The sequence below is a fragment of the Tubulanus polymorphus genome, chromosome 6 (genome assembly GCF_964204645.1).
Source record: "Tubulanus polymorphus chromosome 6, tnTubPoly1.2, whole genome shotgun sequence".
NCBI lineage: Eukaryota > Metazoa > Nemertea > Palaeonemertea > Tubulaniformes > Tubulanidae > Tubulanus > Tubulanus polymorphus.
The window spans coordinates 9,488,264-9,503,411 of NC_134030.1; the positions used below are offsets into that span (position 1 = coordinate 9,488,264).

The 15,148-nt window shown below is 41.6% G+C and overlaps 3 protein-coding genes and 1 pseudogene across 5 annotated transcripts; 2 read left to right on the forward strand and 2 right to left on the reverse strand.

The window, feature by feature from the left end:
* The first annotated feature begins 846 nt into the window (after nt 1-846).
* On the forward strand, nt 847-2,386 carry LOC141907720 (uncharacterized). Its single transcript, XM_074797458.1, has 3 exons — nt 847-1,047; nt 1,551-1,769; nt 2,085-2,386. Exons 1-3 carry the CDS (start codon nt 867-869, stop codon nt 2,384-2,386), a joined length of 702 nt encoding a protein of 233 aa, XP_074653559.1. The 5' UTR covers nt 847-866.
* A 1,141-nt stretch (nt 2,387-3,527) lies between these two features.
* Nucleotides 3,528-5,560, forward strand: LOC141906873 (uncharacterized). The gene is made up of 5 exons (XM_074796321.1): nt 3,528-3,701; nt 3,847-4,155; nt 4,227-4,547; nt 4,909-5,159; nt 5,319-5,560. The coding sequence occupies exons 1-5, from the start codon at nt 3,566-3,568 to the stop codon at nt 5,385-5,387; spliced, it is 1,086 nt and encodes a 361-aa protein (XP_074652422.1). The 5' UTR covers nt 3,528-3,565; the 3' UTR covers nt 5,388-5,560.
* Nucleotides 5,561-6,449: 889 nt separating this feature from the next.
* Nucleotides 6,450-8,908, reverse strand: LOC141906874 (uncharacterized; annotated as a pseudogene).
* Nucleotides 8,909-9,714: 806 nt separating this feature from the next.
* On the reverse strand, nt 9,715-13,955 carry LOC141907636 (uncharacterized). 3 transcript variants are annotated; one of them, XM_074797350.1, is made up of 6 exons: nt 13,883-13,955; nt 10,933-10,983; nt 10,767-10,849; nt 10,339-10,619; nt 9,821-10,009; nt 9,715-9,734 (listed from the first exon to the last, which is right to left on the reverse strand). In XM_074797350.1, the coding sequence occupies exons 2-5, from the start codon at nt 10,947-10,949 to the stop codon at nt 9,959-9,961; spliced, it is 432 nt and encodes a 143-aa protein (XP_074653451.1). In that variant the 5' UTR covers nt 10,950-10,983; nt 13,883-13,955; the 3' UTR covers nt 9,715-9,734; nt 9,821-9,958. The 3 variants fall into 3 exon arrangements, with proteins under 3 accessions (XP_074653451.1, XP_074653449.1, XP_074653450.1); XM_074797348.1 differs by having other exon boundaries at nt 10,767-10,794; nt 13,883-13,931; XM_074797349.1 differs by lacking the exon at nt 13,883-13,955 and adding an exon at nt 11,976-11,993.
* Between the last annotated feature and the right edge of the window lie 1,193 nt (nt 13,956-15,148).

Consider the following 15,148-nt stretch of genomic DNA (forward strand, 5'->3'; position numbering starts at 1 on the left):
GTAAAGGCGTTGAATGTTTTGAATTCGGTTAATAAATTGATTCGTTGGTCATATTACAGGGACATGTTTCGGTAGCAGTTGCCCTGGTTGGTCGTGCCATTGCGTTTCCGATGACCGGAATGCAAAAATCGTCTGTCCTTCTTCATCAGCCGGACGTCTTAAATGCCCGTCGTCAGCACCGCACTGCGAGAAGAGGATCGATAGTTACAAAAACTGGGAATGGAAAGGACCTGGCTGTCAAATAGGCAAGTACAATAAAGAAGTTTCCAGTTTCTAGGCGCCATTTTGTGGCGGTCCCTCGAGGTCCCCATTGTTGCGATAATTTGCGCTCATTTTTAAAACATAAGTTTTTATTGAATATCATATAGCTCTGCAGTCCCTTGCTTGATTAACTTTATTAATACACCATTTTGAAGGAATTGAAATGCATGTATTTTCCGGTGATTATTGGATTTTTTGAACGCAACAATTGAGAGCAGTGACGATTTGAAACCAAGGACCGCATTTTTAAACCGCGCTTCGAAAAATTGCGATTTTTATCAATTTTGAAATATCTTAGTGGTTATTAAAGCTATATTTCCCATTAGCGGAATAAAAGATATACAGTATGATAGACATCTGGTATGAATTTGGTGCTTTTGGAAGAATTTGAACCAAAAACCTCAAAATATTCCCTTAGACTATACAGTCTAAATGTCGAATATGTTTTTAATATTTCCGTACATGTCGACAACGATAACACGTTAGCAGACTTTCAATCTCAATTTGTTCTAATCTTTCATATAGAAGACAGTTCTTTTTTAACATTTCATTTTTATCGGTACGTGACGTGTGTAGGTAACGTGGCCGAATCGAAGCAGGCGAGAATGTCCTCTTATAGTTCACAGAGATACTGCTTTGATGGCGCTGTCTCAGGAAGGTACTGCGAAACTCGCAGGGAACACAATCCTTGGATTATCGTTGATCTTGGTGCTAAACACGTAGTGCAGGCGGTGGATTTGTACTATTCGACAAGATATTCAAATGGCTATTGTTCCAGTTATAGAAGTAAGTTTTCACGTGAATTAGCGAATTATTGATACAGCGAAGCAATTGAATTAATTTGAAATTTGGCATTGACCCACAGTGTTGCACAGTGGTCAGTTGTTGTGGTTCCTATCGTAGTAGTCCCTATTGTTTCAAAGTCGAGGCGTAGGATGACACCAGGCTAGCTGGATGGACCCAGTGCCACACAGTTCTCAGCTTCAGGTTTGACTCGTAGCTTGGAGTTACTCAAAGATCCTAGAGACAACATTTGTTCATTTCCACCAATGTTTTAACGCTTGAGTCAAATTCTACCCATTAAATTCTTGACGCGCAAATGAGAGCGCTAGATAGCTAAGATGCCTCAACGAGAAAAAAACGTCGGATTTTCTAAAGAGAAATTCATTAAACATCCTTTTGCATCAATGAGGGAACTCTGTTTTGGCGGGGTGTGAAAATGTCAATGCTAATACGAGTTAATGACCTTTCGTTTCATGTGTAGCTCATATTTGAAAACTCTTTTTCAGGAGGGCTCAAGTGGAGTTTGTTACAGAGCCGAGTCGGTGATGGCAACGATTTACATAATCCAATATGCACGAATTTCACCGATGTCGTGTACGGGTGCGGTAACCACGTGTTTAAACAATGCGACGAATCGTTGATAGGGCGGTTTGTTTCCGTGCAAATAATGGCTTATGAGAGATTAAAACTAGCTGAGATTGTGGTAATCGGATTCAAGTATATAGGTACATTCGTTGCTTTCGATATTGTTATATTGAATTCTATAACATATTGATATATGCTTTCGGATTCAGGTATATAGGTACATTCGTTGCTTTCGATATTGTTATATTGAATTCTATAACATATTGATATATGCTTTCAATTATGTATCTATAAAAATTCGTTCTTCATTGTTATAATTTCCATGTAGATAAAGAAAATTAGCGTTAATCATTAATCGTGTAGCCTGGGATTTGTATTATGTTCTCTACCCATAAAATACAAAAAATATTACGATGAAAACCATCATTCGGGATCACGATATATCAATTTTTCAGATCCGAATGAGTGTACGTATCCTGGTTCGATCGGTTGTATGACTGAAGCTCAGTGCAATATAAACGTCCCCAATAGAGTCGATTATTTGACCGGTTACTGTCATGGCGGCTGCAACGCGAACTATATCGGCAAATACTGTGACAAAGGTCAGTCGTGTGTTACCCTGTGTGCAAGGATTCGAACTTCTTTGCTGGAGCTGGAAGTCCAGATACAAATTAATGGCTGTCTGTGTAGCGGCATAGCGCTCATGGCCAAGGACCGTGAGGGGATGGTCGACGATAGAAATCTCTTGAAATTTTGAGAAGAATTTGGTGGATTTTTACGACGTTGAACAGTGAATTCCGTGAAATAAATCATAAATAATCCACCAAATCAATACCGCAATCACAGATCATTTCGCATGAGAAAATATTACTTCTTATTCGCCTGAATTGAAAAAATTCACTTAGGATTTTTTGGGGTAGACATTTTAAGGGAGCTCCAGATTTAGGAGGAGGGGGTCTGGACGCCCTTGGACCCCCTAAATCCGCGACCGGATTTTACTTTAGCAAGCAGCGTTTCATACCTTAGCATCGACGCCATGAACTTCGAAATTCCTACAATTGAATGAACATCGTTAAATTAACCAAGATATCCGAACCTACCAATTTTTTGGTATATTTCAGAATTCAGATTGACGTACACTATAAAACTGGTTAGCCAGCACCATAGCGTCAACGTCACTATATCGAATCCACGAGTACCGAATGGTAATATGGATTCAGGAAAGGGTTCTATACGTGTGGGATATCGCGTCCTTTACAGAAAAGTCGGCGATAAAGACTAGATTGTCGGAGCTACTGAACCACCAGCAAAACCGGGTGCCAGTACAAATTTCATGGCTCCGATGCGGGATAAAGTTATTTCAGGGCTTACTGCAAACACACGGTATGAATTCACGGCCACGGCCCGGAAAATCGACGCTAATTTGAACTCGATGTTGACCGAAGATCCTCTGAAAACCTATGTGCATACATTATGTCACGGTAATTCGCTTTTCGTTTTCAACGCATACAAATTATTCCGATTGGTAATTAAGAAAATTCATTGTATTACCTACAAGTTTTTTTACTGATTAATAGGGCCACTAGTCGGTCCTGGGATTACCGGTCTGCGACAACAGCGAGAAGCTGATTCCCCGTTGTTCAAAGTTTTCGTAGAATACGAGGTAAATGAAAATAATGATTCCAAAGTAATATATCCATTTTATTGAGAAACGCCTTCTTGAGGAGCGCTTAATTCAATGATGGTGGTATTTTTTTGGTACCATAATACGTTATCTAGTATTCTTAGTATGATTGCTGGTAGATTCAGAGTGGAGAGTTGAGATCGGTTTTCTCCGTGTTTGTCTTTTCAGACGATCACAGGGGATCAGCGACGTTGCGATGCACCAGGTACGATTTACAGAATTTTCATCCAATCAACGACGAACGATACATGGATGAATGTCGGCCAGAATTACAAAATTTCCGGCCTAAAACCGTTGACGAAATATCGAGTGAAAGTCGGTATCAAGAATAAAGGAAATACTAACTTCGTCTTCGGCAAAATTCACGAATTCTTGACAGGATCAGCAGGTGTTGCATTTTATTTCAAATATTTGAGTTTGTAGATGTTAATAAGATCATATCTATGAAAGTAGGCTATACTTTGTCAAATACTTACTTTAACTCTATATTACTTATAATATTTCTATATCTACGTTTACTCACGATAATGAAGTTACCCATCTGACGGCCGCATATGCACCATTCGGTCTGAACGTTACCTGGAAGACTCCCGTTCAACTTCGACATCTACGATACAACTTCGCCGGAAAGTATCGATTGATAAGCCGGTTAGCGTGCCCGAAAAAGAGGTTGACTGAAAAAACAAAAGGATGTCCATTCCCAACCGATATCAACGAATTAGAACTAGTCGAACTGAGGAGCTACGCCTATTACGAGGTGACAATTACTCCTGTTTCGCTTAACGGCGAATCTAAAATGGAACGAGAATCAGTTGCATTTAACGTAACCACAAAACAGTCAGGTAACTGAGTTCAGGGTTTGTCTAAATCAGCACATTTTTAATCATAATGTCACTACACAACTTTTTTCAAGCTCCGACTGGTACCCCTAGACCAGGCGACGTTTGGCCACAAGATGTGGGCTTATCGACGATCAAGGAGACAACTTGGGCGTCAGTCCGTTTCCACGATATATCGTGCGAGTCGAGAAATGGAAACTTCACCGGTTTCCACTACAAACTCTACGAGAAAACCTCCGGCCAGTTGGTTCGGGAAAACGTGACGATGGTGAGATCACTTTATTACATTGAACACTTGAAGCCGTTCACGATCTATTTGCTGAGCTACACCTGGACGAACGAAGCCGGTGAAAGTCCGCAATCTGATACCACCGAATTCAAAACAGATGAAACTAGTAAGTCACATATAACAAATCATAATGAATTACCATTTTTCCATCCTGCGCTGCGTTTCCCCATTAGTTTGAATGCCGTTTTTGATAATTTTCAGTAATTGAGATCTTTGCTGATCGAAATATTGTCTGAGGCTATCCTATCCAAAACTACTGTCTTGACGAAGAATGCCATGTTCAAGAACAATTCCAACAATTTTCTAACAACGATTTCATTAGGCTAAACAAAAATGATACCTTGTTTCTCCGCAGCGGCCGGGTCATTCATGTGAATAGAATGTTCTGATTTTCATTTTTGTCATCATATCTGCATAGGCAACTCCGAGACCTAACTGGTGCAATGATATCATTGTACTATTTTCAGCTTTATTGGAAGTAAATATGAAAATAAACCCCGTTGATCGTAATGAGGACAAATTGGACTTCACCGTCGATTTTACGCTCAACCAAATCCGCGGAGAAGTTCTGAGCTATGCCTTACAGTGCGGAGAGACGACCGGTGACGGCGTCAAACCGAAAAGACCCAGTCGTTCATATTGGAGTATCGATAAAGATCCGAATAATTTACCTTTCAAAGTTTACAATTTGAAGCCCGCGACGTGGTACGGATGTAGGGTAAGTCAGCGTTGTAGCACCCTAAACCTTTGTTCATTTTAACAAGTTAGGCTGGGAGATGAAATAGGTCAGATACTTTGTAATCCAACTTCTTCCATATTGTTTAGTTCAGCGCTTACTCCAGTCTTTACTTAAAAAACACATATATATTTCTTCTAGGGAAGTGCTTTGAGTAAGAAAGGCTGGGGTCCGTCCACTCCTTACGTCTACGTTTTGACAGTCGGTTGAATTTCATCCGGAGCCATGAGAGGAAAATTGAGAGGAGGCAAATAGATCTGTCACACAACATTACCATATTGTCGATACTGATTTAATCATGTAAAACTCTATTCTAAAACTTATAAATACTTCTTTTTATTCTTAAACAATTATCATAATAATATAATACACATATATATATACAGCCATTAGCTCAGCAACTAATAATCATTTACTAAATTTTTCCAGGAGATCCCGCCGTAAAACGCTTTACTTCTTACCCTGTATTCCTAACCTTTCTCGCGTTAATACGAACGAATCTTCGATATTAGAGTCCGATCATCGAAAAGAACGGACGATAAAACACATTGACACATATATAAAGTATTTACATCAACCGACATCAAATCTTGTCTTAATAAATGTTTACAAATTACGCGGCAACGGGGATCTACGTTCGTCATAACAATCATCCGAAATGAACGACTTATAATTTTGCATCAGAATCGAGACCATGAAGTATACGTATATGTTCGTATATTTTCGTCAGTCAGGGCGAACTCCTGTTTTCGTAGCTGGTTGACTAATGGTCCAGAACTAATAACCGAACGAACTTAGTTCGGTCGTAACGTATTTCACAGTGTCGGCCATCTTGAACCTAGGTCCGAGCTATTCCCGTGGTCGACCATTTCCGGACCATAGTTCCGATTAACTGACATCCGGTTTTGCTTAGTTCGACTACAGTCGACTAACCCCGATAACCGAAGTTCGCCCAGACGTAAAGAACCAACTGCGGCAAGTGACGATGCGGGTTTACTCTATTTACTTCGGTATAGATCGATTAATGATTTATAGTTACCATGGGGACTATCAATCGTTCGCTGTAGACTGGTAGATCGACCGTTCACAGGAAGGATTATTATCGTTTAAGGATGCATGGTGATTTCTTGTCGTCCTCGAGGAAATATCGCCAGTTATATATTCATAATTCACTATCAGACATTCCGTCGTGTTTTTCAGATATTTCTAACGTGTATCCATGTGATAAGAGGCCACTCTGAATTTCATCACTTTGAGATAACTGGTTAATGAGGGGTAGGAGTGGGGCGGAGTTAAAATTTTCGAAGTGTCCTTCAAAACGTCAGTGTCAAAATTAGGTCAAAATTTTGCGAAATTTGGATACGATTTTTCGTGTTTTGTTTTGTGAAAAATCAAAAGATTTATTCAGGTAATCGAAAAATTGAATCTCGATAAGATCTGTCCTTTTTCCATAGAAAAGTGTCCCGTTTCACGGGGAAAAGTTCTTTCTTGAAATAAAACTGCCGGCAAAAAAGCTCGACACAGGCCTGGCAATCACCTGCAGACGGCCATTAAAACATTTCTAAGCAAAAATTATAATTCAATGATTGGTAATAAATATGCGGACGGGAATAACACTGTCGTTCGTTAAAAACATCGTTATATTGCATGTAATTTTCAGCACCAGAAGAATAGTCGGTACAAAACGGTTACTAATAGAAACCAGGGTTCGTGTGTTCGATGATACACCGCTTACAGAACCGTTTAACGGCTCTGTATGCTTCCACCGATATGTGGCAGTCTTGGACGTTAAGCTGTTGTAATCCCGGGCAACTATTGGCGAGCATGATCACTCCGCGGTCCGTGATACCGTCGCACGATTTCAAGCTGAGCTTCTTCAACTGAACGCAAAAGTCGCCGAGTATGCAAGCCGTCGTCGGTGACGTCACACTTGCCGACGTCCAATGAGCGGAGGCGCCTGCAGGAATGAGCCAATTGGACGATGGAATCGTCGGACACCGCCTCGCACCCGCGGCAATTCAGATAGCGCAGTTTGTAACAGAATTTCGCTATGTACCGAACTCCGACGTCGGATATTTTATCACATTTCGCAATACTCAAGTAACGCAGGCTGGTTTCTAACTTCGAAAGTTCCCGTAGGCCGAAGTCCGTAATACGGCGGCAATCGCTGAGACTTAGTTCGCGTAACATGGTGCAGTAGTTGGCGATATACTGGACACCGATGTCCGATACGCGCGTACAGCGACGTAAGTACAGGTAACACAGTTGAGTACAATGGGACGCTATGATGCTCAGACCGCCGTCCTCCAGATCCACGCAATCGCTCATATCCAAGTAGCGCAGGAAGATCTGCTTGCTTCGCAACGGCGACGCTTGCATCGAGGCTTCTGGCGTTAGACTGATGCAGGTGATCGAAGAACATCCTGAAATTTGAATCAGAAGCGGTCTTAATAATATTTGATAGGGATGATATGACGTATTGTTCCAGTTGAATTGAGTTCCTAAAAGTGCTGAATATTGAAGTGTCAAATTCTCTTTAAAATTTGGTTATATTTTCAAAAGGACAAACGGGTCAAACTTGATGATAAGATAATATAGTTCTACCACAGTTCTTAGTCTAAAGAGACTTTTTAGACTGTAGAAACCACCCGATATATTTCTATATTTTATAGTCATTCATTCATTTATTGTGGGATTTTACACTTATTGTCTCATCACGGATACGGTGATCAACAACTGATTCATTCATTTGAATATTCTAAAAGACTTGCACTCACCTAATAAGTTCAAGTGTTCCAAGTTCGTACATTTCGACACGACTTCGAAAATGGCCATGTTCGTTATATTAGCACATCCCAGTAGGTCCAGATGAGTTATTTCCGGGCATCGGTTGGCGATGACTTGTAGCCCTTTGTCGGATAGTTTAGAGCAACCGTTCAAGTTAATCCGGTGAATGTTCACGCACACGAATGGCGTATCGTAACTCAGCCGATGAGTTAGAACTTTCAGCGCCTTGTTTATGTCCACGGAGCTGTCGTTGACACGTATCGAAGTCCACAAAGTAGGATCCCAGGCCAGGCCGTACCAGCGCCGGCAGACGCGCGCGCACCGACACACCTGCTCGGTTGGCAAGTTCGAGAATATACCCAGTATGATGTCATCGGGTAAGAAATCGAACGACGAAAATCGTATTTGTTTCTTTTTGCTCGGTTTAACCGTTCGTTGCTGTTGCAGGCCCTCGTACTCTTTGTTGGACACGGACGATAGATTACCACTCGAGTAATCGGACGGGGTATCGTTCATCGGCGACACGGGGGAACTCGTGTAGAATATTTTCGCCTCGATCGGGTATTTCGGAGCCGGGATTTCGTCTTCGTCGACGTCGTTATCGACATAGTCGACGGAAGCGTCGTTGCTGGCGGAAGTGAAACGCGCGCTCTGCTGGTGATACGGCGGTCTCCTTTTCGACGACGATTCGCCACCTGGCGGCGTTTTGCACGGACTTCTCGTGGCCATTCTCGGCGGACTGTAGCATACCGGATTCGTGAGGTCGGATCCGACTCCGGAACTCGAATCCCCGTGCGGATTATCGAAAGGTTGGATATCATCTGAAAAATGCGAGAAGATTCACAATCAGTGATTTTTAAGCCCTTTTCGTATTGGGAAAGATCATAATACATAGGGTTTTAAGACAGTTGAAGGAATATCACAAAATTAGATAGATTTTCGTGACAAAAATTCGCACAAAAAGAAGGCTTCGAAAATAAGGAGATTTCTCATCGGACATCCCGTCGACATTGACATCAAGTACCGGCAGTGGACTCCCAGTGTTTTGCGTGACATGTGCGTGTACGCTAATTCACTCTCTCTTGAAACGACAGGGGCCGAATCAACATATGGCGTGAAATGAAAAGCCACAGGCTATGAAATACGAAAGGCTTCGAATTTCCGCTACGTGACTTTTCAATGATGAAATCGCACCCAACAGTTATATATCAAATGCCCCGAAACATGTTTCGATTTTCGACACATCGAAGTCGTGTTCTTCACACGATACTTCCATCTGTTTTTCAGCGCGTGAAAACAATGATACTTCATTTTAAAGAATGGTTTGCCTTCGGTCGCTCGGACTTCGCCGCTAGGCGGCTCGCTAGTCGCAGTCTCTTCATTACGTTTTGTTAGCCACCCCATTTGAAAAATCCTAGATCCGCCCCCTTGGGGGTTGGGGGAGTGCCACTCCGGTTCTCCATGGTTCACGTTCACCACAAATCCTTCCTTGTTAAACTCGACCCAGATCCAGCCTGTCCCCGTCCAAGTCCATCAAGGTCGAACTACGCTTCCTCCTCAGCTGAGCTCGTTTCACACCCAAGTCATAGAAGATATTCAATAGACCCGAATCGACTACACCACAGGAATTGAGAGAGTTAGCCCTGACAAATAATGACTAAAAACTAGAAAAATCACCACAATTTATTTTGATCAATATGATTAATTTTATTGATCACGTGATCTTCACAATTTAGAACATTGGATGGTCTGTTCCCGTAACACAAGCACCTGTAAAATAGAAACAAATGAATCTGTAATCGAAAATACAATAGAAATTTATTAGACACCGAATATTGTTTAGTTACTGGCTGTACCTTCAGCTGTGCCCGTAAATCCACTAATAGCAGCCATTTTTAATTTTATAATTCGTTTATTCGTATCGAATATTACACGGAAATGTCCCTTTTTGCTCATTATACCGTATTGACCAGTACTTAATCCATATATCATCTTTAATGGTGCTTGATGGCGTTCCTTGAATCTATTTCTCGGTTCAGCTGTTTCTATTAAATCAGACAGTGATATCATCGATAAACGTATCTGATTCTAAAAATAAATACATATGCAATACTTAACCGAACGTGGATAAAGAGGGGCGGAGGAGAGGGGAGGGATGGAGGAGATGGGCGGCGCGGAGGAGAGGGATGGAGGAGAGGGGAGGAGGAGAGGGGAGGGGAAGGGCGGAGGAGAGGGGAGGGATGGAGAAGAGGGGAGAGAGAGGGGCGGAGGAGAGGGGAGGGGAGAAGGGTGGGGGAGAGGGGAGGGAGAGGGGAGAAGGGCGGAGGGGAGGGGAGGGGGTTGAGGCGGCGTAGATATTTATAGCTTTACTTACGAATCTAACTTCGCCATCGTTGTGAATGATATAATACCAAGCATAGCGATAACCACGGTAGGATGATGGTGGATATACTACTATATAAACTGCATCAACTTGAGGATTTCCCGTTTCTGAGTTTATATTAAAGCGACCAAAAATAGTCACCTGATATCTCAATCCGGGTAGCTTTCCAACTCGTAAATCATAGAAATAAGTGAAGTCGGTATCATTAGATGTGTATAGTATCTGTTTGCCAGGTCCGGTTGCACTTTTCACTGAACAGTAACTGTATGGAGCTGTAAATATAATTAAACCACACTGTTATATAGAAATAAATCTCTCCCCATCCTCTCTCCCTTTCCTCATTCCCTCCCTCCTCTCCTCTCCCCCTCTTCACTCTCCTCTCCTCCTGACATTTACATGATAAAAGTTGAACTACTTACTGTTAGCAGGAACCTCCAACTCATACGTCTGCGATGAAGAATGGATCATTAGGAATACGGTCAATAATACTAACAAGCATCTCCTATTGTAATATTAGAATAATAATAATAATAATCATGTTCAATTTGAAATGTTATCATTATTTAATCTATATCCATCACTTACCCGACAAGGAACGACATGTTTGTAATCTCGATCTACAATCATTTGAATTGTCTGAAAGTTAGCCGAAAGTCTGAAACTTAACCCGAGAGAGTGTTGTCATCATTGACGCGATATAATATTGTTTATTTACTGTAAATAATTATTGCATCCTGATTAACGAATAATAACAGTATGGCAGCTGCTGCTTCTGCTGCTGTTGCTGTTAATAGTAACAGGTTTGATCATCGATGAACATTGTTATATCACGTGATACATTAAGGACAATTTCGATACAAAACGGTGAAAACTGTTCTCGTTCTTAGAAATTCCAAAGAATAAAGTGTTTTCCTAGCAATTTAATTGAAATTCTTAATATACAAACTGTTAGACACAGGATATAAATATTGACTCGCCCTCACCACCCGTCGGCTAGGGATCAGTTATTGATCGCCGATCTTACTGTCAACCTGCAGCCGTATTCATTAAAACTTACTAACTATAGTTTCTTATGTGGGGGGTTGAACCCTATCTGGGGTTTTAACCCTAACCTTTCTTATGTGGGGGAGGGGGGGGAGTTGAGGCGGCTAATGCAACAACGGATCAGCGGGATCGATTCGATCTGTGAAATAACTATTAACAGTAAATAAACAATAAGATCAAGCATCAATAGTTGCGCTGATACCGGTGACAACAGCTGCAATTCGACCAATACATATCATATGATTTATGTTTGGATCCCGGGTTCGAGCACAACATCACAGCGGTATTAGTTCCCAGAAAATATTCCTAAAATTATTTAAAAAATTCGAAATAGCACCAAAAACGGTACCGTAACTATAGCCCCAATGCTAAGGGGGGGTCCCCAACTCTAACCCTAAAGGCTGGCTTATGTCGACAAGCAACGCGACGCCTACTGACTCCTACCGACTCCTACCGACGCCTACCGACTCCTACCGACGCCTACCGACTCCTACCAACTCCTACCGACGCCCACCGACTCCTACCGACGCCTACCGACGCCTACCGACTCCTACCAACTCCTACCGACGCCCACCGACTCCTACCGATTCCTACCGACGCCTACCGACTCCTACCGACTCCTACCGACGCCTACCGACTCCTACCGACGCAACTGAGAGCAACCGCGATTGCAGCCCAGCTTATGTCGACTGCGCTCCGATTCGCAGCAACTGAGGCCGACTAGCGGGATATGAGATCCTCCCAGTTGCTTCCCTGCTTATGTCACACCATAATTCTACCAATTTCGCTTCTAGATCTTCGGTCCAGTCATCTGCCGTGCTGAAGGTTTGGTTTACGTTTCGAAATTCTTGAATTTTGAAAGTTTATGACTAATTACGAATGACGCTAACTAGCGGTGATAATTTGTACTATGTATATGCGGTCTCTTATTGGCTGGAACCCTTGCGCTCAGTTCCGTCACGTCGCAGATGAGCTTATTTCGGCTGCGATCGAAAACAACTGTTGGCCTACCGTAGGCCGGAGTAGAACACGGGCAACTAGCCGGATACGGCTTGCGACGAGTCGGTAGGCGCCGGGTTGCCGTCGCAAGCCGGCTTAGGTCGAACCGATAGAGCAGCAACTGGCGGCCTCTCGTAGGCCGCTATAGTTGCCGCTAATGTGCGATAAACCCAGTTGCGTCGGGAGGAGTCGGTAGGTGTCGCGTTGCTTGTCGACATAAACAAGCCTTAAGTCACAGATTTCCCTAACGTGACAGGTTTATGCATGCCCCCTTCCAATCGTGTTCATGTGCAAGCAAAGAAATATATTAAACAAATATCTAGGCAGTGACAATTTGTGATAAATCGAATAACTGTTTGCCACCTTGGGCCGTACACTAGTGGATGGCACTAGTGGATCATTCCTGGCGACCAGGTTTAACCACCACGAGCAGCAGCAATCACTGATAGACGTCTAGTAAAACCGTCATCATTAAAGAAACAATCAGTAAAAATATATCAAACCCTAATATAAACCATTACTATCGATGCAGATGGAGCATTCAACCCCGTTCCAGGAAGTTCAAGCCGGAATAACTGTTTGGCGATGAAGTGAACAAGAGATCCTTCAATTCAGGTAGATATTTCTTAAGGTCCTAATCTCCTATACAGACCTCTACAAACCAGTTTCAGTATAGCAAATTTACCTTAAAGTCCTGCATGGAAATTCTTGGAACTCAAAACATTTTGAATCTTGTTGAATCTGGTTTTCAATTTTGTATCCAATGCAGAAATAATGATTTTCTGTGTTTTGTATTATTTCAGATGTAGGCGTAACGCTAGAGTTTTGTTTATTCTACTCAAAAGAAGGTGATGTTTAGATCAGGTTCGTTTAGTTACTCTTATTTATATCAAATATTTGATATGATTTTTGTGAAATTGCTCTAATGATGTTATAATGAATGTTGTTTGATTTATATTCAGTCTAATGGAGGAGGATCTCAATAACTGAAACCTGCGACACGTCTACACCTGAAATTGACTGCGCGTCAAATGAATGAATTATTGATTCTAAATGACTGTGATGTTTCATGCTGATTGGAGGATTTGGAGGAATGTCTCAGGTTCGAACCCAATGACTGTGTTGCGATGTCCCAGGTTCAAACCCAGTGATTCTGATCAGATGATGAACCAAGGTGTCTTACTTCACATACATTAGTTACATGTTCGCCACCTATTGGAATTTTGCTGAACCACTAAATTACTGGAAAAGCTAATAGCGACGATTGGCAATGAGTTATATATCGCAGGCGCCATCTATCGGAAATTTGAGTTGTGAACTTCTTTTTGATCTGAACACATTGTATCACAAAATCTGAGCGACTAAAAGCCCTCCAGGGATGGGGCAGTGAAGTTTACCATCAGTACTGAGATGATTTTGGGGTAGAACCAGTGTCTCCAGTAACATTTGCATCATTCAAAATCTACTCAACCAATAAAAACAAACTACAAACCAAATTTGAGAATCTACAGAGCTTCATTTCTGAATGATTGTTGTTTGTTTTGACTGGTGCGTTGTCATGGTGATGGCAAGGTGAATTTCTGGATCCGATTTCTGGAAAATTAGTAATTCCTCAAAACAGAGCCAAATTTCAAACTGAAATGAATAACTACACTAATTTTCATTGATATGATAACAAAATGAATTTATTTGAGCAAAATATTTCATAGAAATATAAAATTAACCTCGAATGATGATACTGGAGGCCGTAATGTTGAGTCCGGGTGACCCCTAGATACTTCAGACCGCACAGATGATGATGAAAACCGTCATGATAACTGTGTTCTCCCCTTTCTTCAGAATCAAGCTATAAATTAAGAAAAGATATTTGCATTATTTACTTAAAAGTGTCATTATTGCTTAGGCTACATTCTGCTTTCATCAATATCAATATCTATAGGCCTATGTGCCCCTAGAGGAACCTTATCTATTTTCTGAATTGATTATCAATGGAGTTTCAATGCACCTTATTTCTTATGCATCATCTATGGGAAATATAGAATGAAATGTATTCAATGAATTAAACTCTGTGTCCGTGATTCGAACCCTGTAACTTGCCATTGGCTGTTGAAGGAGAGGATTTTTCCCAGGTTCCAGCGTCCGCATATTTGACACCAAATTTCACAAAATTTTCTTTCCATACAAAAACTAACTCATTTTTACTATAGAATCAATTTTATATAGGTCTATATATTGTTCATGGAAATAAATAGAAATATATTAATTATTTCTTTATACTATGGTCTGATGGTGCATGGTCTTTTGGTCCCCTTCTTTTCCCTTCTTAGGATAGCGGACACACAGCAGGAAAACTGGAATAATCATTTGTCACATCCCAAATACCCCCGTCCCCAGACGCGCATCCGCATGTGGTATAAGTCAAACCTCGGACTACATTAAACGCTACCTGGGTTCAAGTTGACGTGTTTGATTGAGTTCGGACACTTATTTGATCAGTAACTTTGAGCCTTTATTTCGCTTCTCTTGCCCCCATCCCCGACCAGTACATGGCGCCTAATCGTATATCAAAGGAGTCTCATCTACGAACCTGTTCGTTGTACGTTCGTCGCCCGATAGAATCGAGAGAATTTTGCCCTCCATATGATTTCTACATAATGATATGCTGCAGTCACATGTATCATATTATCTCGTGCGCGACGCCGTCTCTATAATGATATCACAAACATAGACCCGTCCAGTGAGAGGGTAGTCGCATCTT